The sequence below is a fragment of the Emydura macquarii genome, unplaced genomic scaffold (genome assembly GCF_026122565.2).
Source record: "Emydura macquarii macquarii isolate MOO-44397 ecotype Brisbane River unplaced genomic scaffold, CSIRO-AGI_Emac_v2 contig_1390, whole genome shotgun sequence".
NCBI lineage: Eukaryota > Metazoa > Chordata > Testudines > Chelidae > Emydura > Emydura macquarii.
Genome location: NW_027131527.1, coordinates 12,935,823 through 12,959,187, shown reverse-complemented (window position 1 = coordinate 12,959,187; position 23,365 = coordinate 12,935,823). Strand labels below are relative to the sequence as shown.

The 23,365-nt window shown below is 43.3% G+C and overlaps 1 protein-coding gene across 3 annotated transcripts in view; it reads left to right on the top strand.

Moving 5' to 3' along the window:
• The window catches only part of CDH23 (cadherin related 23), a 454,320-nt gene that overhangs the window by 275,934 nt on the left and 155,021 nt on the right, over positions 1 to 23,365 (top strand). The window contains exons 14-19 of one of the 3 annotated variants that reach the window (XM_067552666.1): positions 7,054 to 7,118; positions 8,676 to 8,913; positions 11,318 to 11,423; positions 12,314 to 12,441; positions 20,212 to 20,284; positions 22,568 to 22,684. In XM_067552666.1, coding sequence (XP_067408767.1) covers positions 7,054 to 7,118; positions 8,676 to 8,913; positions 11,318 to 11,423; positions 12,314 to 12,441; positions 20,212 to 20,284; positions 22,568 to 22,684 — 727 coding nt within the window. Of the gene's footprint in view, positions 1 to 5,502; positions 5,565 to 7,053; positions 7,119 to 8,675; positions 8,914 to 11,317; positions 11,424 to 12,313; positions 12,442 to 20,211; positions 20,285 to 22,567; positions 22,685 to 23,365 lie in introns of those variants that run through there. The other 2 variants (XM_067552664.1, XM_067552665.1) reach the window with 2 other exon arrangements.

The window sequence follows — 23,365 nt, the reverse complement described above, 5'->3', positions numbered from 1 at the left end:
CAAAAACAATTTTTTGGTACCAAAATGTTTTTGAGAGTGATTTTCCTAAAGCACTTGAAACTAACAGGCACATAAGTGCTGTGTTTAAAAGGTAACTTTTCATTGTGCAGCTACCTTAGCTCCCCATACACACACAAACTGCAGCCTGTGTTGGTTCACTTGACAAGCTGAGCAAGAAATCCCATTCTAACTGTGCTTCACAAGTGCAAAGTGTGATTTTTCATTGGATCCTAAGCTGGTGAATTTAAACTCTGTTGTCACCAGAAATACTCTAAGGTACTCATGCTCAGCACTGACTTATTTCCCAATTTCCCTGCACCTCCTCCTCTCCTCCTCCCCCCCCCAAGCATTTAGGCTGTAGCGCTGTTAAAAACAAAACAGGGGGGTGAGGTGGGGAATCTACCTATAAGATTTGTGTGTGCTGCAGGGCAGAAGAATTATTTTGGTAAGAATGAGAAAAGGGTAACTTTTCACTCTTTGTTTTTACAAAAAGGGTAACTGATTTTGTCTAGATGTATCTTTGAGCAGTGACCATCCATGGAAAATTTCAGTGTAATACGTGAAAGTTTTGGAAAGTAATAAGCAAATGAAGGAAAGCACAGTTAAAATGGAAAAGAGCATGCAACTGTAGCAATCACTACCACTTAAAATGAAGACTTAAAACATGCATGGTAAAAATATATATAGATGTGGGCATGCATTATAAAGTATAGTTTTTCCCCAGAAGAGGCCTGATTTTAATCTCACTTTCAACAGTTTAACTCAATTTATGTCAAGAAAGTTACTCCTGATTTACATCAGTGTAAGATAAGAATTGGGCTCTATGAATCCATTCTACAAGTGTTGTATGATTGGCAGTCTCTCCTCAGGAGAGGCCTAGAGCTGAACTATTAGAGTAGTTACAGTTAAAGATTGATGTGCATTGGCAGAGCTGTGTGGGAGCCCAGGACTGGAATAACAGGGAGTACTGCAATTCAAAATTGAGGTGTAATATCAGAGCAATGCGTGTGAAACTTGCACACCATTTGCCTGCGCTCTGCCTAGTCTTATTATTACTTCACTCTCAACAGCAGTAAAAATCTACCAATTTAACCCCAGAACGAGGAGAAATAATAAAGATTTCTGCTGAGCATGTGCAATTTCAGATCCATTCCTTTCCTTTCTTTACACCAGCAGAAGTGATATGCTTCCTGAGCAGTGAATCAAAGCTGGTGCCTCAAACTGAATTGCATTGTTTATCAGAACTGGCTGCTGTACCTGTGATAACACGGATCTTGGGAGCCTAAAATAAAAGATTCTCTCTTTTGTAGTGGGGTGGCTGCTGTGTGGTTACAGGTTCACAGTAACACAGGATTTTTTTTAGTAACTGTATAACATGCAGATTTGTAAGACCTGCTTTGATTCATCCTGAATTCACCGTCCATGGGCCCACAAAAATATGGATGGAGCACATTCCCATTTAATCCAGCTAGCAAAAAGAGACCCACTGAGCCACATGGTACACCAGTGACACTCCATTGATTTCAGTGGCATGAAATGATACCATAGGCATGAATTTGGCTTTTGTTTTAAAATTATTTTATGTTTTGAAAATATTTACTTATTAGACAGTTTAGTTTAACAGCATCAACTCAAGGATGCCTGGCATTTACAAGATTGGCCTAAAGAAACTCTGAAGCCAAAAGCAACATAATGGAGATTTTCTTGTACCTCAAGTTACAGAAGCCTGTGTTTTTGGAGCAGAAGGTCCAGGGTTCTGTTCATTCCCCAGGCCATATTTGTGTAATATAGCTGGCAACCATGTTGGATTTGTCAGAGAGACTGACAGGGAATGAATCTGAGCAGAGCAAGAAACAGGAGCAACGGGTGGTTAGAACTGGAGGGATCTTTGATTAAAACAATACTACTAACAACATATAAAGGAGACCTGGAATGTGCGGTATTTGGGTTTTGCCACCTGGTGCAGTTGCATTTGTGAACAGCCTATTAAAGTGGGCACTGATGCGGTGTATAAAGGTATTGCCAGAAATCTATTCCTTCTCAATGAACGGGGCTCTGAGGAGCATCTGTCTGAAGGGCCATCTGGACACCTGTGGGTAGTTGTACTGGCCACATTAACTCAAAGCTTTCTGTGCAGAGATGAGGTTGGATCAAATATGAGGAATCTGCTGGTTGTGTGACCACTCATTAGCCTTCTCCCTAATGGGGCGGAACACATTTGGTTCAAGAGTTCAGGGAATCCTATCTCAAAGCCATGTTCTGAGCCAGGAAAAGCTGAAGCCTGCTGCTGAAGGACCATGCCACAACAGTAAATTGCAGCCTCTCAGCTTCCAGCTGGCAGAGGAGGGTAAACACCTGGAAGGCTTACTGGGAGGAGCTGAGCTGTTGCAAATTGATAGGTATGTGGGTTTCCTACCCACAATCCATGCCAGACCAAAGAGCAGTTCTCCTGAATAGGGGGATGGGAGGTGGACTGAAGAAAAGGGAAAAAAGAAATGGAGAGTCAAGCAGCAATTACTTTTATTTGTTTGTCCTCCTTCCCCTCTGACAAAGCTCTGATCCTCTGCATTGAGAGTGCCTTCTTAATGCAGAATGCCTAAATGCCGGGATATGGATGCCGCACTCTGAAGGGCTCTTCAAAAAGGGTGCTGCACATTTGAATAAAACCAGAGGCATTCCCTGCAGAGGTCTCCCTTTTGTTGCTTCATACTCCTCCTCTAGGACTTTCATTCATAGGATGGGAAAATGTGCAGGTAGTTTGGTAAGGAACCCCTCCTTGTTTATTGGGGAGGGGAGCTGTGCTTGTAAGAGGAAGAAGGGTTTTGTGTCAGCTTCTCCCCACTGTGAGGGGAAAATGAAGTGTGCTTGCACTGAAGAAGGGGAGAATGACTGGAATATTATCCCGTTACAAGTAGGAACCTGGTTCCCTTGCCTCAATTAAATGGAACTTAATGTACAAAGAACCCACTTAGGAGGAGTTTGCGATCACATACTTTAGCACCAATACACACAAAGCAGCTGGGACCACACATGGACATTCTTGTTCCATTTTCCTGGCAATATTTACCATGGACAATTGAAAGATTCCCACTGTGTGTAGTAAAAGACCTCCTCGGAGACCCCAGCCTGGAGGGAAACCGAGACCCCCTCTGTGAATCTCTGGTCTCCTGAGTGGGATTCTTCCTGGCTACTGGGCTGTAATTAATGGCAGGGGGTGGTTTGTTTAATGAAATGATAATATACAGATTAACTAAATCAAGCATTAGAGCACTAGTATTAAGGAGGCTGTTCATCTAAAAGTACTGGCAGCTATAAAAAGTGTCACTCAGCTAGCATTAGGCATTCAGATTTCACTGCCTGAGTTGGGAAGGCATTTGAGAAATATATGATTTCTCTCCAGTTAGTTTTCATACTTTCTCCTATTCTTTCTTCTCTCTTTCTCTGTTCATGCCCACTTCTTCCTCCCCACCCTCAGAACTGCTAAATGAGCTAAGCACAGTTAAAGGGGTTTCCTCCCCGTGTGGTACTCTTGAGCTTCTGTTCTATCAAGAATAATCAAGAGCATATAAATCACGAAGGTTGCTGGAGAGGATTCTATTCCATGCCAGCCCTAAAATAAAGCCCTTTGATGGCATTATGAAATCAAATGTGTTTCTGCCTCTGCCTTCCCCTGCTCCACTGGAACCAAAGAAACCCAGATGGGCTCAATTTAGAAAAGAGATGTTTTTTGAAAAAAGATAGTTTGGGATTTTTTTCCCACTTTTCTCATTTTAAAATAAAATTTTCTGGTCCTTTTCCTTTGCTGCTATTCATACATATTTTATATATTCATTAGAGAAAAGACTTTAAGACATCCGCAAATCTTGCCTTGCTCACCCAGAGTGACACTTTGAGTTTTACACATTTACACGTTTTTCTGGGAAGGTTGTTATTATTTTGCCATGGTCAGCCTGTGAAACCTATCACAGCTCTAAACCGTTTACATGGATGGGCTGCTGATAGTAGAAGGCCTGAGATTCTGCTAGGAACTAAAAGCACAGTAACAGGGGCTCAGCCCCGCTTTCTCCCTTGCGCCCCTAACTAAACTGTTTCTTATATAAAGAAAACTTACCTTTAAAAACAAAGAGGCATTTGCAGCCTTGCACAGTTTGCTTTTCAGAACATTGTGTGGAACTAAAAGAGGTTGTGTGAATGTGTGTGACCTGGTGTGTGTCATACACTTAGTCACATGTATGCTCACTCTCTCTCTCTCTCTCAACGAACATGTCAATGTTCCATGATAATTAAAAACAAAATGGTTTTGGGGGTATTTGGTACAGGCAATTGACAGTGACATTTTACATTTTGTCCCCCAAATATCTTGCTATGCATTTATGAGCTACCATATTCATGAGCATGATTGCAATACATATCCCTCTGGGGCACTTATCACAGCAAGGAAAAGGGGAGAATTGGGAAGAAGGGCAACAGGATAAATCGCTACTCTTACAGGTACTTTGCCGTCCTTTCCATCCAGGCTGAGGAGATGAGGCCTTTTTTATTTTTTTTTTATTTCGAAGGTTTCATTTGAACGACCCCACACACAGAGAAGTGCATGTCACTCACTTTATCTACTTTGGAAGGGTAAAAAGCTGAGTTGACCCTACTAAGATTTGAATCTTTTGTTGTAACGAGATTGCGTTTTCCAACCTGACCTTTAGACCACTAAGCTGTCCTTTCAGAGTCTGCATTTTTTGTTATGGTGTAATATTGACAGTGAATGGCATCTACTGTTGTTTGAATAATTGAGAAACATAAGGGTGCAGAAAAAGTGATCATGGCGGTATTGAAATAGAACAGTTTTGGCAAAGGTTTTCTGATTGTGACTCTGCTGCCACTACAAAAATTTAAGATTCTGTCTGTGTGTCTTAGATATTTATTTTCCTCTGTTGTCATAGTATCTGAGTGCTTTTAATGTATTCATCTTCTCACCACTCCTGTGAGATAAAGCAGCATGAATATCATTTCAGAGAAGGGGAACTGAGGCAATGAGAGACTAAATGGTTTGCCCAAAGTCTTGCGGTTCCTTGCTCTACCACAGAATCCCTGTGTGTAAAGTGTGCAGAGCCCCAGGCCCTGACCACTGGGCAATCCTACCTTTCCTGGAAAATACTTTCAGAATTGCGTTCTTACTTGTCTGAAAACTGGTATTTTGGATCCACTACTCTGATTTTAAAAAACAAAACAAAACATGAAAATTGTAGGTTGGGGTGAGTGTATCTGGCATTGATCAATGGTGACTCATCCAGAAGTTTAAGGAAGAAAAATTGACTGTCCAGTTCTTCTCAGCCATGAAGAGAGATGTTGGTTATGAAGAGAGCTTGGAGGCTGAGCATGGAGGTTACAACTATGGGAGCCTTCTCTGGCCTCCAACAGAAATCAGAAGAGGCCCTGAGTGGAAAAGCAGGATTTGATTTCATATTTCAGCTGCCTGACTAAACTTTGCTCCTTTTCTTCATGCAGCAGCATGTCCTGCTAGGTATTTGTATCAAATGATAAACTGCAGTGATTCCACCAGCTAGCAAGGAAAACTACAACAATGTGACAATGGACATGTTCCAAAAGACAATGAGTGCCAGATCTGTGTGAAGATGAAGGATGAGTGAAAACCAGATTTCATGTGCTTAACTCAACTGCCAGGTCACTTTTGGACACCAGAGTTATTTGAAAAGCATGACAATAGAAAATATAAATAAAATTATACAAGATCATACATGCTTGTTGATATTTTGTCTCTGCTTTTGTCCTTATGAGGCCACGTAAGGTAAGTAGGTATAAAAATCAAAGTTTTACATTGTTCTCTTCTCTGGGTTTCCTGGAAGATTATCTGTATTTTGGATGGTAAAAGCTTTGAGGCAGGGTTTGTCTTCATTTCTGTGTTTTGTATAGTCCTCAGCACATGGTCAACACTAAATAAATAGTAAATAATAAAAATTATAATGGGGCCTCAATCTCAGTTTAGATACTTCTGCATCTTCACGAGGCTGTGCCCAGCAGCAATGGGTGTTGACCTTGAACACGAGAAATGAGGAGAGGTAACCCAATATGTTAAAATGCCCTTTTATCTACTTTTAACTGATATTTGATTGGTCCCCGTTATATGAACTGTGATTCCCTTCTGTAAATGACACTTTTATTTCCTTTCCTTGGCAAATCGGGCTTTGCAATTTTCTCTTGCAACACACCACCACCACCACCCTTGTTAGAGTGACTATCCCTCATTATTGTGTGGATTTTTGTATTGCTTTTCTTTTGTAGGATTGTGTCATGTGAAATTTAAGCAGCTGGTCTTTCATAATTATTATATTAATTTTCTTTTTGATTTTCTATGTCTTTTATTATGTCCTGTTGTTCACATATATATTTTGTGTGTGTACTTACCATACCAGCTAGTCTTGGTATGTAAGTTAGAGTACAGTATGTTGAAAAGTTTCTTACTGCTAAAGTTTTGTGGAAGTAGTGTAAAGAGGATTTGATGAAGTGTTGTTATCTAGGGCAGACTATGAGTCAGGGACATATACAGAATACATTTCAGGAAAGCACAAACATCCGAGTCCTAGATTTATCAGGTGAAAAATGTCAGCTAACAAAATCTGCACTGGTGTTAGCCTATTAATTCACTTGTCAGGAGAAGGGGCAGAAAGCAGAACTGGATTTGTATACCCACTTGGAATGCATTTTGGGTGCAGCTCCTGCTATAGGTAGTCAAGGCAGGTTGGAGGATCAGAAAAGCAGCGTTAAATCATTATCCCCTCAGAGCAAGTCCTGAGGGGAGTGTAACAACCCCAACCCTTGCCCTTTCTGCAAGATATTCTAGAGAACAGGGAGCAGACAGGTAACCTAGAAGGATGTCAATGAAACCATCAAGCCAAGGCAGTAGCTATATGTAGGTAAGGTTGAATTAAGATTCCTATGGATTTTTAAATGTTTTCCTAATCAGAATTTACTTTTTAAAATTGAAATTCTCATAAACATCTTTGCTATTAATATTCCTTTTGTACTTAAACTTTTTAGGCAACTGACAACGATGTGGGCCCTTATGGGAAAGTCAGCTATTTTTTCAGCGATGATCCTGACAGGTAAGTGTGACAGAACCTCTCAGAGAGCGTCAGTTCCTTAAAATCACTTTTCAGTCTCACCATGAAGTTATGAAATTGGAATGTTGGTAACTTTAATCTCTGAAGTTGCTCCTGAGAGAGAGGCTACTGTAAACTGCAGCAGGGAGGGTGAACTGACCCTAATAGAAGACCTATTCCTGTTTGTACTTGGCTTGTTTTTGATCTAACTTTCTCTTGTGATTTGGGTGCTCGTAAATTGAGGGCAGATAGAGTTGGATCATAGCAGAAGGCTTAATCCTGCTGCTGTTGAGGTGAATAGCAAAACTTCCATTGACTTCAATGGCATTAGCCCTCTGCTAAATGCAGACTGTTCAAGCCACCCCCATCTATCTTGGCCAGTAAATATCAGTCCAGATCTGTGTCTGGTTTTGGTGTCCGTACTTTAAAATGGGTAGTCAAAAATTCGAGAGAGTTCAGAAAAAAGCAACAAGGCTGGTTTGGCAGGCACAGTTTAAGATGAGAGGTTCACAGAGTTCAATCTGTTTAGCTGATCAAAGAGAAGACTTGAGCAGTCTATAAGTACCTGCACAGAGAGACATTTTCTGATACTAGACTGAGCTTTAATACATCAGAGAAAGGTGTAACATCATCCATGGCTAACCAAATTCAAACTGGAAATAAAGTGCACATTTTAACAGTGAGGGTAGTAAACTTTTGGAACAACTTACTAAGGGATGTGGTAGATTGTCTATCGCTTTGAGTCTTTAAATCAGGGCTGGATGTTTTTCTAAAAAAATAGACTCTCGTTCAGCCATAAATTATTGGGCTCTGTACAGGAGTTACTGGACGAAGATCTCTGGGTTGCAAAATCAACAAGACTTGAGCTTGTGCTTCGAGAGAAACACATGCTTAATTGCTTCACTAGATCAGGACCTTTCTGCACAAATGTGTCACTTGAGGTCAAGACATACACTTAATAACAACTTGCATGGTGGTATTAGAACTACACAAACTTCTGCCATGGGTGAGTGACCAGGAGTCTTTTCCTAGAATGCTAGGAATATGGTATCGACATTGAGGCATAAAAAGGGCAAAAGTGATTCCTGATGTAATTCAACTGACTTCAATGGGAGCTGCGGCTGCTCAGCCCCTTTGAAAATCAGGTTGCTTATTTCAGTCTTTAAATATGGATTTGGATGCCAGAGTTTTTGAAAATTTTGGCTGTGACCTCTTCATGCCTCAGTTTCTTCAGGAGTTTGGCTTTAACTTCCCTTGTGCGTCATTTGCTCTGTCTGTAAAATGGGGTAAGTAATACGTACCACCCAAAGGCTCAGGGTGAATCAGTGTCTGAAAAGCACGATGAGATCCTCAGTTGGAAGAGGCTGTAGTACAGTGAAATCTTACAGTCAGGAGGAACCTATGAGATTATACGCACAGCGTCAAACATTTCCCAGTTTCCCTCTTTCTGCCTCTTTCTTACAGTGTTGTTTCAGACAGCTGTTTCCTGTCTGCCTGAAGTGAGGGTTTGATTTTGTAATTCCTCTGTTCCCCCTCTTTTTTTTTTTTTTTGCTTGTCAGGTTCTCCCTGGATAAAGACACAGGCGTGATCACACTGATCGCCCGATTAGACTTTGAGACGACGCAGCGCTACACACTGACTGTGATTGCTAGGGACGGGGGTGGGGAAGAGACCACGGGGCGAGTGAGGATTAACATTCTGGATGTCAATGATAATGTCCCCACCTTCCAGAAAGAATCCTACTTGGGTGCTCTCCGGGAAAATGAGCCTTCAGTCACCCAGGTGGTTCGTCTCAGGGTAAGATACTCCTATACTTCTCTTTCTCCAGATCCACAATGGTCAGTATCATTAAGGAGACCTGGAGCCAGTGATCCAGGGTTTCTCCAGCTAGGATAGGTATTAGATGGGCCAGGAAGAGGAAAGAAACAGCATGAAGTGCATTTTACGTCTTTTCCCTCCCTCACTCTTCTTTTAATTTCTCTTCTACTATCATTGCTCTCTGTCATTCTCTCCTGTTTGAAAGCAGTCTGAAACCAGGGTGATGCTACTATATCTCAAGGAGGCCCCACAGAGAGAGCTAGCCACTGTAATTAAACCCTTTACGGATGCAATTAAACAGGAGTGTCACTGGGTCAGGAATATAGGAGTAGGAAGAAGAAGAAGGAACTGCAGACCATCTGCTCCTTTAAATGCTTTAATTACTCCTTATTGTGAAGTGCAACTGACTCTACTTCTCTAGCTGCCATACTTACTTTCATCATGTCCCTTTCCTCCCCTCCTTCACTGGATGTGTGCAGGATTTACTGTATCAGACTTTATTACACTGAGTGATTGGGACTTCCCTGAAGGCTCTCTGGATTTTGTGACAGGATTGGAAAGATGCTAATGAATTCAGCCAAGTAAAGAGAAGAAAGCGGGTTAGGTTGGGAGAGCTGAATTTCCATTATGAGTGTCTGTATAATCATCACTCAGGAGTTGCTGTGAAATGCAAGGCTATAGAAGGACAGGAATGTACCGCTAAAGGGAAATGTAGAATTACCGAAGGCAGTGAGATTTCCATTTTGATAGGTTTGAAATTTGAGACAAGCATATTCAACTTCAAAATTCATCATTGGCATGACAAGCTGTGCACGTGTCAACAAGCTGCACAAATGTAGACAATCCATGCTTAGCCAAGAGGAGGAGAGTCACAAGATTTTCCCATCCCAGGTGTATCGTCACCAGAGCTACACCTGGAGTGTACCGTATCCAATAGCAAGACTTCCTCCAGAATGCAAACTCATCTTCATTATCATCTGATCCCTTCCTGATGAAATCAGCATTTACCTATGGGAGTCGAACAGTTTGTTGCTGATAGAATTGTAAGCTTTTTCTGATAAAAAAGAGGTGATGGAACCCATTTATCTCTTTGAGCATGACCAGAATAAAGTGGGCCTTTTGCAGTTATCTTCAAGCTGGTATCTTCCTTCAATAAACGCAGGATGGGTGAGTACTGTAAGAGTATTGCGGTCATCTCTTAGGTATTTTAGATCTAAGTGTCTATTCCTGATAGGTGTGAGCAAAACAGGAATGGAGAGGAGGCGTTTAAGACACAGTGACTTTTGTCTGAGGTGGGATGTGAAGCGAAGTGATGATTTCAAACACTGTCATCTCAGTTATTGCTGCTCACCAGTTCACAGAGCAAGGTGGTGTTTGGCTTAGTGAATATTTCTGTCTTGCCCTCACAAGCTCCGGCAAGCAATCCCAAAGGAAGGAGGACACCTCATCCAAGGCACACACGAGTGAAAGGAGGAAAGGATGTCTGGCATGGGCATGAGGATGAAAGGGTAGTCCAGAAGAAACCAGCAAGTGGAAACCACATCTTACTGTTCTTTACAATATAAGGTATCCTGTGATGCGGTATATAAACTCCGCACTAGCATGGGAGACGTTAAGAAGCGGCTTTGGGCTGGAGTGGCCCCGCCTCGCTGCACCTGCAGATCATGCCAGGACTAAAGGAGGAGTTAAAAAGAGGGAACTCCACACAGAGGAGTGCAGCCCTGGAGAGAGGACTGACAGCCTGCAAAGCCCTGCCCTCGCAGAAGGAGGGTGCAGAGTTGAAAGGGAAAAGAAATAAGGCTTGCACGGGAGCCCAGTGAACTCTGCAGTGGACCTCGATGTTCCCAAGCTCCTCTGAAGTAAGAGAGGCCCCTCTCCTGGAGGGAGCTGCCTATAGGTTTTTCTGTGCTTTTCTTTCATTTAACCCCCTTTCTGACTATGGACTGATTGGTGGGGACACACAGACAACGAGAGGCCCCGGCCAGAAGATGAGCGCTGGCCTGCTGAAAAGACACCCCGCAGCACCCGCTGGTGTGAGGATGGAGTGATTGGACACATCCATGCGCTCTCCATGTAACCTAAAGGGGGCACCCTGCCACAGACAGATTCCTGAAGGGGCGTCCACACTCACCACCTAGAATTAGTTCTGACCACCTTTAGGGCAGGGAGAAGGCTGGTATAAACCTTTGGAAAGTCATTTATAGATATTCAGTCCCTTACCACTACTGCCCCCCCCCCATTCATTTCCCCCTAGACACTTCCCCTCCCCTCCTTTTCCCAAAATTGTTTGCTTCTCTTCTCCACACATTATGCTGCAGTGTTTCTCAAAGACGCCTTCTATACTTATATAGTAACATTGGGGCTTTTTTCTGCTTTAACCTAGGCAGCTGATGAGGATTCCTTTCCAAATAACCAGATCACTTACAGCATTGTGCAAGCTTCCGCCTTCCGAAGTTCCTTTGACATTAGTGTCTCTGAAGGGTATGGAGGTGAGCGCTTCTGGGGCATGGCAGGGTGCCCCATGAGGGGAGGGTCACGGAGCCGAGTGGCATTCCAGGTGGGAGTGGTGCTTCGGTTATATACACCGCATTTCTGCTTGGGCATGGGTTAGAGGCTGCAGCGTCGGCTATATACGGAAGATGGTGTGTGGATGTGCCATTCGGTGCAATTCTTCTGACTCCTCAGGAGAAGAATCAAGATTTTCAAAAGTGACTAGTGATTTTCAGTGCTTCAGTTGTTGGGTTCCCAACTTGGGCCTCTTTACAGGGGGCTGATATTCAGGAAAGTTTGGACCCTGGCTGCCCCCACTTCCCAAGGTGCAGATCATGACCCTTTATGGTGTCTCAGTTTTGCCGTTCAAAATTGAGATGTCCCCCAAATTTGTCACCTTTGAAAATCTTAGCCATAGTCAGAACAATTCTGCTAAGAAATGCAATTGCTTTACTGGGAGGGGTGGGAACCAGTGCTCACTCTGAAGAGTGGCTGGATGTAACTCCACTGAGGACTGGGGCTGACTCTCAGTACGTGCTTATGCGCATTACTTAGGGTACATCTACCCTGGAAAAATTTGTGCTTACCTGCATAGGAGCAACTAGCTAGCCACGGTGGGCACTGCAGAGTGAACAGGGCTCTGGCATTGTAAGCACTGTGACAGGCTGCTGCCAGCGGTAGCACAAGTGCAGTTATGCCCGTGAGGAATAAAAGATTTTCCTGGTGCAGGCAAGATCTAAATGGGCTGCTCCAGGAGTCGACCAGATGGACTTGTTCTGCTGCTGTTCGGGGCGTGCCTGTGTATGTGTGCGTGCTCGGGTGTATGTGTTAGTGGCTGTTATGTGGGCTAGTACCAGCTGCATTTACTCAGTGCTTTATGCCATTTCAGTGATAAGTGTGACTCGTCCTCTGGATTATGAGCAAGTCCCCAATGGAGTTATTTATCTGACCGTGATGGCCAAGGATGCAGGTCTCCCATCACTTAACAGCACTGTTCCCATCACCATAGAGGTGTTTGTAAGTACCAGCAGTTCCTGTCGTTGCATTCTTCCCCTCCCCTCAAAGCCCCACCCCAAGCAGGAAATTCTCATCCTGGCATACTTATGGTGAGTAGCACTGGCCCTGCCAGAAGAGCATGCCCACATGCTTGATGCCAGTGCTTCAGCTGCTTTTTCTACGTTAGTAAGAATAATGCTTTGCATTTACATAGCACCTTCCAGCCAAGGTTCTTAAAAGGCTTTTGTGAGGTAGATCGGTATCATTCTGCCCATGCTTTGGACGGGTAAAATGAGACACAGAGAAGTTAAGTAACCTGCTGAAGCCCACAGTCCAAGTGGCAGAACTAGAGTAACACTCCAGAGTCCTGTCGTGCAGTTTCCTGTTGTAAATCCTACATGTTGCCTTTATATTATAGAGCGGGATCACCTGGCACCTGTGGGTATATACATACTATATCATGTGCCTGTGATATTGTGTAGGTGTTGCATTTATATGTACAATCATGTAAATATATATGCACGTACATACATTTTTATCTCCATTATTTGAAATTCCCTCTTTAAAGCAACCTTAAAAATAGCATTCCTTTCCCTCTCAGATGTGTATGGGCTTTTTTTTTTTTTTTTTTTTTTTTTTTTAAATAAAACCTATCGTTCCCCATCCTTTGTGCTTCTAATTGAGAAGTAGCCCTGGATGAGCACCAGCATCATCAGTGACGTTAGCAGGTACATGCACATCTCAGGAATAATTTTTTGTTCGTAATCTACTCTAGCAGAGTGAATGGAAACCGCTCACAACCTGATTTTGGTGTGAACCACAAGCATAGTGAAAAATTCTTACCGAGAGAGAGTCCCTTGACAAGAATAACATTAGTAATTTAGGGCTGTATTTTCAAAAGTGCCTAAGGGAGTGAGGTGCCCAATTCATTGAAAGTCAGGTAGAGTGCCTCACTCCCTTAGATGCTTTCAAACCCATGCCTTAAAGCCTACAAGATACTCCCCAGTCTGATGGCTAAATAAACTAAGGATGTCTCTAACATTTGATATGTCTGAGTGACAGGGTGATTCAGTGGAGAAACCTAACCCTCTGAGGTCTCATGTTAACAGTCAAAACAGAAATCGATCATCAAGACCCTATTCACCTCTTCTCCTCTCCTTTCACTGTGTGTGATGCACTTGAAAGCCATTGGAACCCAGGCATGCATTTCTAATTGTAAATGTCTTGAGCTTACAGAAAGGTGAGGAGCACGATAGTGAGAAATGATGCAAGGATAATATTTAGCAATTATAAAGTGCTTGCTGTCTTCAAACAGCTTTACTGCAAGAATTATTATGTGAATTTTACAAAAAGAGAAACTGAGGCAGCGAGCTTAAGTAACTTGCCCAAGTCTATAGAAAGAGTCTATGATCACTCAGGATAAGGCCATAGTTTTTGGCTCGGAGTCTGTTCTCAACCCACTAGATCACACCTTTCTCTTGCTGCAGTCTCTACAGGTAATGTGTATTCAGCACCTGATGGTTATTGCTTTGGGAATTTGAGTATTTTTCATGGAAATGGCTAGGTGTCCCCCAGGTGTTATCACCTCAGCATCCCTGATCTTACTGTAACTCTCTTGATTACTAGTGCTATGGGCACTTGTTGTTGCACAGGAACAGAAGGTGTAAGTTCAGCAGAATGTAGTGTAAATGGATTCACTTGAGATGGGATTGGGATTGGTAATACCCTAGGCGCTGACTGGTAAGAGTGATGTCTTCCTTTTCTCCCTTCCTATGCCAACTAATTTGACAGGCAGCCTTGGGAGATTCCTCCAGTGACTTGCTTGCAAAGCAGTGGCACATGGGGATCAGAATGGGGTGAAGAGAGCAGATGCCTGACAGGAGAGTAACTTCATTCGTTTCCATTTTTGCAAAGTACAAGAGGATTAATAGAGGGTCTTTTCCTTTTTCTTCTCCCTCCCACCTCATCTTTAAAGATCTAAAGGTGCCTGAAACCAAACTGCACACAATCTGACATGAATATCAAATGCACATTAGCACTTCCAGTGTCTGAAATTATCAGTCACTGAATCAGTCACAGTCAGTTGTTTATTTTTTAAATGCCAGCTGTCCTGGCTGGATGAGGTTTGGGTTGCTGCATTGTCCTGGATGCTTTCCTTTGCCTTCTGCACCGTGATACAGGTGTTCTTATCAGAGATGGTATGTGTGTGCTGATGGGGGAATTAGTTTATAAATGTTGCTTTGCAGGATTAGATCAGATTGTTAGTTTGCAACATATTGTGATTTGACAAAGGCTCAAGGAAGGTATCAACAATCGAGTCTGTTCATTTGACAGCCCTTCAGTCTTATTGTGATCTGATCTGATCTTTCTTGTAAGTGACATCAATGAACTGACCAGAAAATGGAGGAACTCATTGCTATAAGAACTGAGTGATTTCTTCCTCCCTCTTCCCACTCCCCCCAACTCTTTATAATATTATGGGGGGAATAAGAGGGAGAAAGAGGGAATTTAGTAGTAGCTAAATACCTCCTCCCCTGGCTGTTCTTTGGACAGTGTAATCACATCTGTCTAAAGACCACACTTGAAAAGGTCATCTCCTTCTGGCTGATTTTGTACATTGGTGATTTTTAAGTAGCTGTCACTTTTCTCCACTTTCAACCAAAGGGATTTTCTCTCAACTGAAAAAAAATTTTTTGATGATGATGAACTAGCTCACAATGGCACTTACAGCAAAAAAGAAAAAAAAAAGGGGACAGAACAAGAGAGAGACTGAGAATGGAGGGAGGTAATTTTTTTTCATCCTTTGCTTGTTGGTTTTTAATAAAGAAGTCAAACTCGCTTTGTAGATTTCCCATTAGGGGACAATAAGCTTTTGTAGAGGGAGCCGCTGAATTAGAACTAATAGCAAGTGTGATGCCAGGATCCCAGGAAATATCATCACTAATAAGTTTCTGCCTAGCTCTCCGTCACTGACATTCTAGATGCCGTTTTGCGCAGTGAGCCAGTAACTCTAACTATATATAAGTATATAATAAAAAGGTGCTGGTGATTGACAAAGTCTCTCCTGCAGAGAGGATGCTAGCACTGGCTATTTGGATAGGGAAAGGAAAATAGAGCTGTTGGCGAGGAAGGTGAGGGGTGGGGAAATATTTTAAATTGGTTTCTCTGACTTAGCCAGTGAGTCAAATATAATAAGCTCAGGAGCAAGGTTGGTGGTGGGCAGAAAGTGGGGCTCTTACTCCCTTGTTTGGGTGAATCAGTTCTCTTGAAGGTGCTTAGAAGTTGCCATACTGCTCAGACCAATGGCTGGCTAGGCCAGTATCCTGTCTCCAAGAGTGGCCAGCACAGGATGGGAAAAAGTGCAGAAAACCTAGTAGTGAAAAATGATAAAATAAGTTTTTCTGGGTGTAGTGGGAATTTTTTCCATAGTCTCTTATTTTCACTTGCTTTCACCATCCATGTTCAGAAACCCTTCCCACCATCACAATATGCAAGATGGTTACTGAATTCCCATAATTAAAAACTTAATGCAACACTAATAAGTTTGCTGTGTTTGGATGGATGGGTTTCCTGTGGATCTGCAGATGATTCCTCCTGCTTCAGCCAATAGCCAGGCCCTCCAAGCACGACAGTATAAAGCAGAGGTACAAGGGGATTTCCACATTAAGGTTCATTACACTGTGCGGAGGACTGTGTGCAAAACTGAGCATCACAGAAGTGATGCAAAGGCTGATTGAAGATCACCTGCTTCTGGCAAAGAAAGCAGAGGATAGCAATTTAATTAGAGTGTGATGGGCATCACTGGTATGTGAAATTGCCTAAAATATCAAGTTCAATGGCAAAAGCATCAGTCAAGGCTACAGGGCTATCAGAGGCCTCTAGGAAGCTCATCCTTGACATAGGGACCTCAAGCAAATGGGGTAGTTTACTTTTCTGACCTTTTCATCCTTAACTCCTTTCTGTTGTTGGGATTGGTTAGTTGAAGGCTAATCCTTACCATTATTTGAATGGTATTTAAAACCCATTTTAGCTGATCCTTCTTCCGTTTTTAGGAATATCTTAAACCAAGAGCTACTGATCTAGTTCACCAGGACATTGGTGGTCCTTGTCTCCCAGCAGAGACAAGCGTAAAGGGCCACCATCAACTTGAAAATTCAATTTCTGCCTGGACGTTTTTGTATCTACTAGTAGAGAGTATCACTAAAATTACCATCTCTGAACGTGGTGGTGGCAGCAACCATCCATCTTGAAAGACGATGGTGTAAGTGCAAAAGCTGTTCAGTACTGTGTGTCATGCTAAAGCATCCCATGGCTAAAATTCTCGAATGACGGTACCCGCCGCCAACAGCGTAGGCGTAAGATGCGGGGTCACAGGATGAAGCCAGTGTACTACTGGCACTTGAGGCCTGCTGTGCTTTCTCTTCTTTCTCTTTGCTTTCCTTTCTTTCAGTCACCTCTCTTCAGCCTCTTTTGGAGGGCTGCGTCTCACAAGGGAGTCAGTGCAGCCTTTTGCTGGCTGCATCTTCCCAGTCTGCGGTGTGGATGTTGACAGTTTTCAAGTTCCTCTTGCAAATATCCTTGAACCTGAACCAAAGTCATCCCAGTGGCCGTGGAGCATATGCAGGTTCTCCATACAGGAGATCCTTTGGAATGCGTCCATCATACATCTAATGCTGTCATCTGAGCCAATGGAGACATCTGTATTTGAGAATAGAGATTAGACTGGGCAATTTTGCTTTCTCAAATGCTTCAGTGTCAGGAACTTTGGGTTCCCACTTGATATTTAGAATACAGCGAAGACAGCCGGTATGGAGGGTGATTAGCCTGTTGTAGGTGATCCAGTCTTGCCACCACATAATATGCAGCATGCTCAAAACACACGCCCGGTAGACCTGTATCTTCGTGTTCAGTATTAGCTTCCTGTTATCCCAAGCAGGCTTGGTCAGTTGGCCAAATGCAGTAGTTGCCTTTCTGATGTGAGAATTACTTGAAGAAAGTGAGTGAAAACATGGTTTTTGAGTTTATTTATTGAGTATGTTTGCTAACACTTTGTGTGACATAAAAGTCACTGCTTCTCCTACAGGGGGCTCACTGAGAAATGAAAATGTTTAAAAAAGAGTCCATTTAAAGCAGCTGTGCTGGCTGCCTTTTTACTGTACCTGGCAAAGTCATCACTAATGAATAAAAAGCCCAATTCACCATTGTCCAGTGGCCCCTTTGTGGTGGCTGAGGTATCTCTAACTTGCACTTGCCATCGACTCACTCCCTGGGTGGTCCCAGATTAAGGGAATCACAGAGGTGGTATAAAGTCATCTCTCCTCTCCCCCTGTGCTGTAGGCCCTGCACTGAGCAGAGCTCATGCTCACCAGTATCAGGTCTTGTCTACACTTGAATCGTTACAGCAGCATGGCTGTAGCTGCGCAGCAGAAGAATTCTTCTGTTGACATAGCACAGCCCACACTGCGGGTGAGGTCAGCTTAATTGTGTCACTCAGGGGTGTGCAGGAGAGTGATGTAGCTGGGTCAACTGAACATGTTGGTGTAAACCAGGCCTTAGAAGCAGTGCAGAAGGCAGGCTGCAGACAATAGAAAGGAATTCACGAGCACAGTGCGGCTCTTTAGTGCCACCCACACACGTGCTATAAAGCAACAAGGCCTTCCCATCCTGAAATGCCCCCAGAGTAGGAAGCCTCTCTTCCAGATACAGAGCTGGCTTAGCTGGCTGTGCACTCCCCCACAAGAGCTTCCGGCCAGGAGGGGGCATGGTCTGGGTGTGCCTATACTCTGATTAGCCTGTAGGGCAGCAACAGCCCGCAGGGTCCATTGCAGCCCCACATTTCTATGGTTTCATATTACAGCATCAAACATTCTGGCCAAAATTTTCCAAGGTGGCCACTTGATTTTAGATGCCCAACTTGATAGACCTTGCTACCTAGTTTTCAGAAGTGCTGAGCACCCATAACTTCATCTGAAGAAAATAGGAGCTGTGGATGCTCAGCACCTCTGAACATTTTACCCAAGGTATCTTGAGCTGTGTGTTTAAAATCATTGGCCACTTTTTTGAAATTTTGGCCTAAACCATTTTAAAGTTAGAGGAAAAGGCGAAAACATCAAAGGGGGTTGGACAAACAACTCAGTGGATTGGTGCTATAGTAGATCTCTGAGCTGATCACTTCTATTTCATGGTTCCAACCTGGCACAGGTTAGTCATTACTTACCATCTGACAGCCATTGTGAAATGAATCTGTGATCTTCCTTTACTAGTAGACAAGTATCCACAGCACAAATACTGCATAGTTCTTTAGGGATCTTGGTAGAACAGTACTTGGAGACTGTACTATCCTCTCACTCTTAGAGATGGTCTCTGCATGTTTAGGTGAGTGGGACAGTATGGGGAAAATTGCACTGCCATTGTCTGTGCCATGATTGTCCTGTGAACAGAGGATTTACAGTCTCCAGAAATGTCATCTTTCATCAGCGCTACATTCACTTTTTAAAAAGAAAGTATGATTCCTTCCCTCCTCCTCGTAACGAGGAATCAGATGAACTTGTTTTGTGCGTGACTTCCAAGATCAAGTGTCATTAGCCAATGTGATCCTGAATGATGAAATCTCTGTGTGCTGCTCTGAGGAAGAAAAGGGAGGAGGAGATGTTGCTTGTATTTGATTTAGACTTTTGTAATGTTTTGCTCCCTTCCAAAACTGTGTGATGGAGGAAGAGCTCACAAGGCACTCCCTAATGAATAGCAGGGAGAAAGCAGTTTATATCACCAGACATAATTAATTGGAAATGTTTACATCAGAGAAGGAATCTTTCCTTGGGATTCTGTATATTTCTGTACATTAGAGAAGGAATCTCTCCTTGGGATTCTGTATATCTGTTTCCCACTGCATCCGTTCCCAAAACTGTAAACTTCTTATGTTGGTATCAGAGAAAATGGGGTAGAAAAGAAAAGTAAAAATATGGAAATGAGACATTCCAGCCACTTTGAACCATTCAGGCAGAGTGCCAGATCAGGCCCAAGTAGCAAGCAGAAATTGCCTTTTGGGGAGATAAACTGCTGCTGGCATTAAGCTGGGAAAACTGTCTCCTTTGTCCGCTGTGCACTCCCTACTCATGATGTATAGAGCTTCGGGAGGGATGGAGCTATGTTATGCCATGCCAATGCTTTCTGCTTGACTGGCATAAGGTCCCAAACAGTGAAGAATTAGGGAGCCATAACTGGTTCCCTAATGCCTGTCCACTCCTTTTGTGCTGACCGCAATGTGGAAACAGAGAAGAGGCGAACCCTTTGTTTTCAAGCTTCTTCTGAGGGTATTAGAGAAAATGCAGTAGAAAAAAAAATGTACAGAATAAGATGCCTTTCCTTTCCCAGAGTATGCATGACCCCCAGACGGTGCTGGCCAGGTAATTATGCCTACCATTTACATAGCACTGTCATCTCCAAACAACTTTCCTATTATAGCTAATTAACTTTCACAACACACCTAGAGAGAGATGTCATTGTCCCCGTTTTGCGGATTAAGAAACTAAGGCACTGAGAGACAATGTACCATAACTTGACCAGAGTTGCAGTGGAAGTCTGAACGGATTTCCCTGCTTGTAGTCTTGTGCATTAACCACTGGAGAATCGTTCCCCGCTTTGTACTGGTAAAGCAGTGTTCTTTTCAGACTGGGGCTGAAAATCAACCGGAGGTAGACATTTCCATGTCCTATCATACCAGAATTTGGTCGTTATTCTGTTGTCTTTTTCTAAGTCAGTGTCTTCCAACATGTCTTATTTTCTTTTTAGGATGAAAATGATAATCCACCCACATTCAGCAGGCCATCCTATGTCATTACTGTCATGGAGGACATCATGGCAGGTATGGAAAAGTGTGCTCCCACTCTCTTTATATGGCTTCCCGTTAGTGGGGTCTTACTGGTAATATTTTATGTGACAACCTACTGAGCCAATGAGGAGGTGGCACTAGATTCCAAAAGAACCCAGCTACCTGGCAGAGGATATCGGCATCTCGTGGGAAGCAAGTTTGCAGAGAGAGAGAATTAGCTGCCTAATGCCCGGGCATCCTGATTTCAGTACATACATAATGCATTGCATACACACACTATGTATGCAGTCATGCACATTGCCTCTCTCCACATGTACCATTGTAGCAGCGTAACCCACTTGGGGTGTGTTAGCATCAGACAGGAATGTGGGGGAGTTGAAGGAAAGGCATTCTGAGGAAAGGCTATTGACTCTGGGTCTTGTTTCCCCTGCTGATTGAACAGATTCAAACATAGGCCTTCCACTGAGCCATGAGGAGTATCTTTTTGCACTGGTATTTGCCAATTTGGTATTAGCTGGTATTTGCAAACTAGGTGAGATCTGAGATGGTGTATAGGTTAATGATGGATGACAGCCTTCAGGGTTGACACTTAGGAGCACATTACCAATTGTGACAGCCTCTATCTCAGCCAGCACCGGGGACTGAACCAGGGAGCTCCAGAACTGAAAGCATGGGTCTCTACAACTTGAGCTAAAGAGCCAGCCTCTGCAGCTGTGGCTGTAACACTCCCATCCTTTGGATCAGGCACAAGGGGGGAGACACAACACACACTGGGATACATATATTTGTGAATGTTGTTCACCATCCAGAGGTTGTGAGATGGGCCTTTTTATAAGTTGAAAAATAAAATACCTCCATTACATGCAATATAACTCATACAAACTATTGCAAATCTCACCCTAACGCGCTCTGTGCTGCTGCTGTTTGTTATTTGTGTTGTGTAGTGCCTAGGAGCCCTGGTCATGGACCAGACCTCCCCGTTGTGCTGAGCACTGTACAAAGCAGAACAAAAACACAGTCCCTGTTGGCCTAACTCTACTCCCACTACAGTCAATGGTAAAAATCTCATTGAGTTTCCTGGAAGCAGAGAGGCTAACTCTGAGTGCTTTTGAAAATCACACTCACCAATAGATGATGTACTTACATCCGTACAGGATTTGATGAAGGCTCCTACCAGTAGGGCGGCATAAGGGGTTGGGAGAGGAATTATGCTAGTGAAGCAGGGGGGAAAGATCCTTGTATTTCTCCTAGTGCCATCCTCCCAAGACTGGCCAATGCATAGGTAGGGGCTGAGTATCCACACGTGTTCCCTCTTGGGTGCTCAGCTATGCTAGTGGGCCTCCATCCTTATAAGTGGGGAACACTAGATGCAGAATTATTGCTCCCACCTGCATAGCAGCGTTAGGCTGACAAACTTCCAAAGCACCTGTGATTGGTTTCCACACCGTGTGTACATGCATACTGTACCCAGAGAGCAACTGGGCTTCTGCTCTCACCAGTCAGTTGCATCAGTAAGCAGCAGCATCCTGTTCATATCTATGCTGGCAAATATAAAGTAAAGCATATGCTTGATTTGCACTTCTACAGTGAAAACCAGCTAGAGTAAACCTGTTAAAGGGAAAAATTACTTTCTATCAAATTGGAGCTCAAGCTCCCTCACTTTACACCTTCCTGTACAGTTTATGCCCTTGTCTTACTGAGAAAGCAACTTGTGAAAGCAACAGCCTCCCAGGTTCTTCCTAGCTATGCAACCAAAGTCCTCACCATGGCACTTAAATCCCTTCAAAATTAAATACCGTTTTGTTAAAGAGTTTATTCTTGTCAGCTTTCCTGGGACATGTAAGTAACAAACCCATCATGAACGGCTCCCTGGTCATGACCGAGCTGGTGGCAGTAGTGATTACACATCCAACCGGAGGTGGCTCGCACAGCCTCCATTCTCCTGGATTAACATTGAAATGCCACTAAAATCCCCAAGGGCCTGTGTACTTTCTTTAAACACTTCCAAGTGATTAAGTCTCTTACCTTGGGATTCCTGGACACAGTGACAAGTCTGAATTGGGTGTTAGAGTTGCCAATAATACAACAGTCAGCTCAGAGGTATGGACCAGTTAGCAGGATAGAAAACAATAGACCTATTAAAAGAACAGTCTGGGAATACATATGACCCTGCTTCCTACTTTGGAATTACTATGAGCCATGTTATGTGATCTGTTAAGGGTTTTGGGGATGCTGTGCTTTCTGACCCAGCCCTTTTCCATGTCTGTGTGCTAATAAACATGCATCTTTGATTTCTCATTTCTGGTGTTTTCCAAGGAGCCACAGTGCTATTTTTAAATGCCACTGATTTGGATCGGTCCAGAGAATATGGTCAAGAGTCAATTATCTACTCCCTGGAAGGTTCCTCTCACTTTCGGATCAACGCTCGCTCAGGTGAGCCTGCCCACGTGATCTTTCTCCTTCCCCTCAACTCTGTTTCTCCTTCAAACATCTTTCATATTCTCTCTTTTTCTGCATCTCTCGTATCTTTCTTCCTTCCCTCCATCCTTTTATTCTTGTCATTTTCCTCCCTTCCTCCATCCCTTCCCACCCCCCTCATCTCTCACTCTCACTGTAGAAGAAACACAGTCTAAGGGAGTGGAAAGTGCACCTGGTCCCAGGACTTCAGGCACAAATACCCATCCTGTCACTACAATATGCAGTGCCCAAATCCACAGTCATTTTCTAGAAGGAAGTGGGAGAGTGACAAGTGAACAAAGGGCCCTGGTCCGAAGGGAACTTTAATGAGTGTTCTACTTTTTTATTCAGTCTAGGAGAAGAGAGAGCGGTGATTTCCCAGGACTGCTTTGGGTTTAGTGTAGCTGATATATATGGCCACTATTATGAAGAAGCTCACACTATGTTATTCTAAGATGTTGCAGACCTAGCAGTGCTGGGAGGAAACTCTCTGGAAATATCTGAACATCCATTATGATCCAAGAACTCCTTTCACCCACCTAACCTCGAATCAAGATATACTGTAGCATACATTGGTACATAAGGACAGGGAAAAGAAAGATACTGCAGATCTGTGTCTGCCTGCTCAGTACCTTTGAGGTGTATGCACTTCTGTAG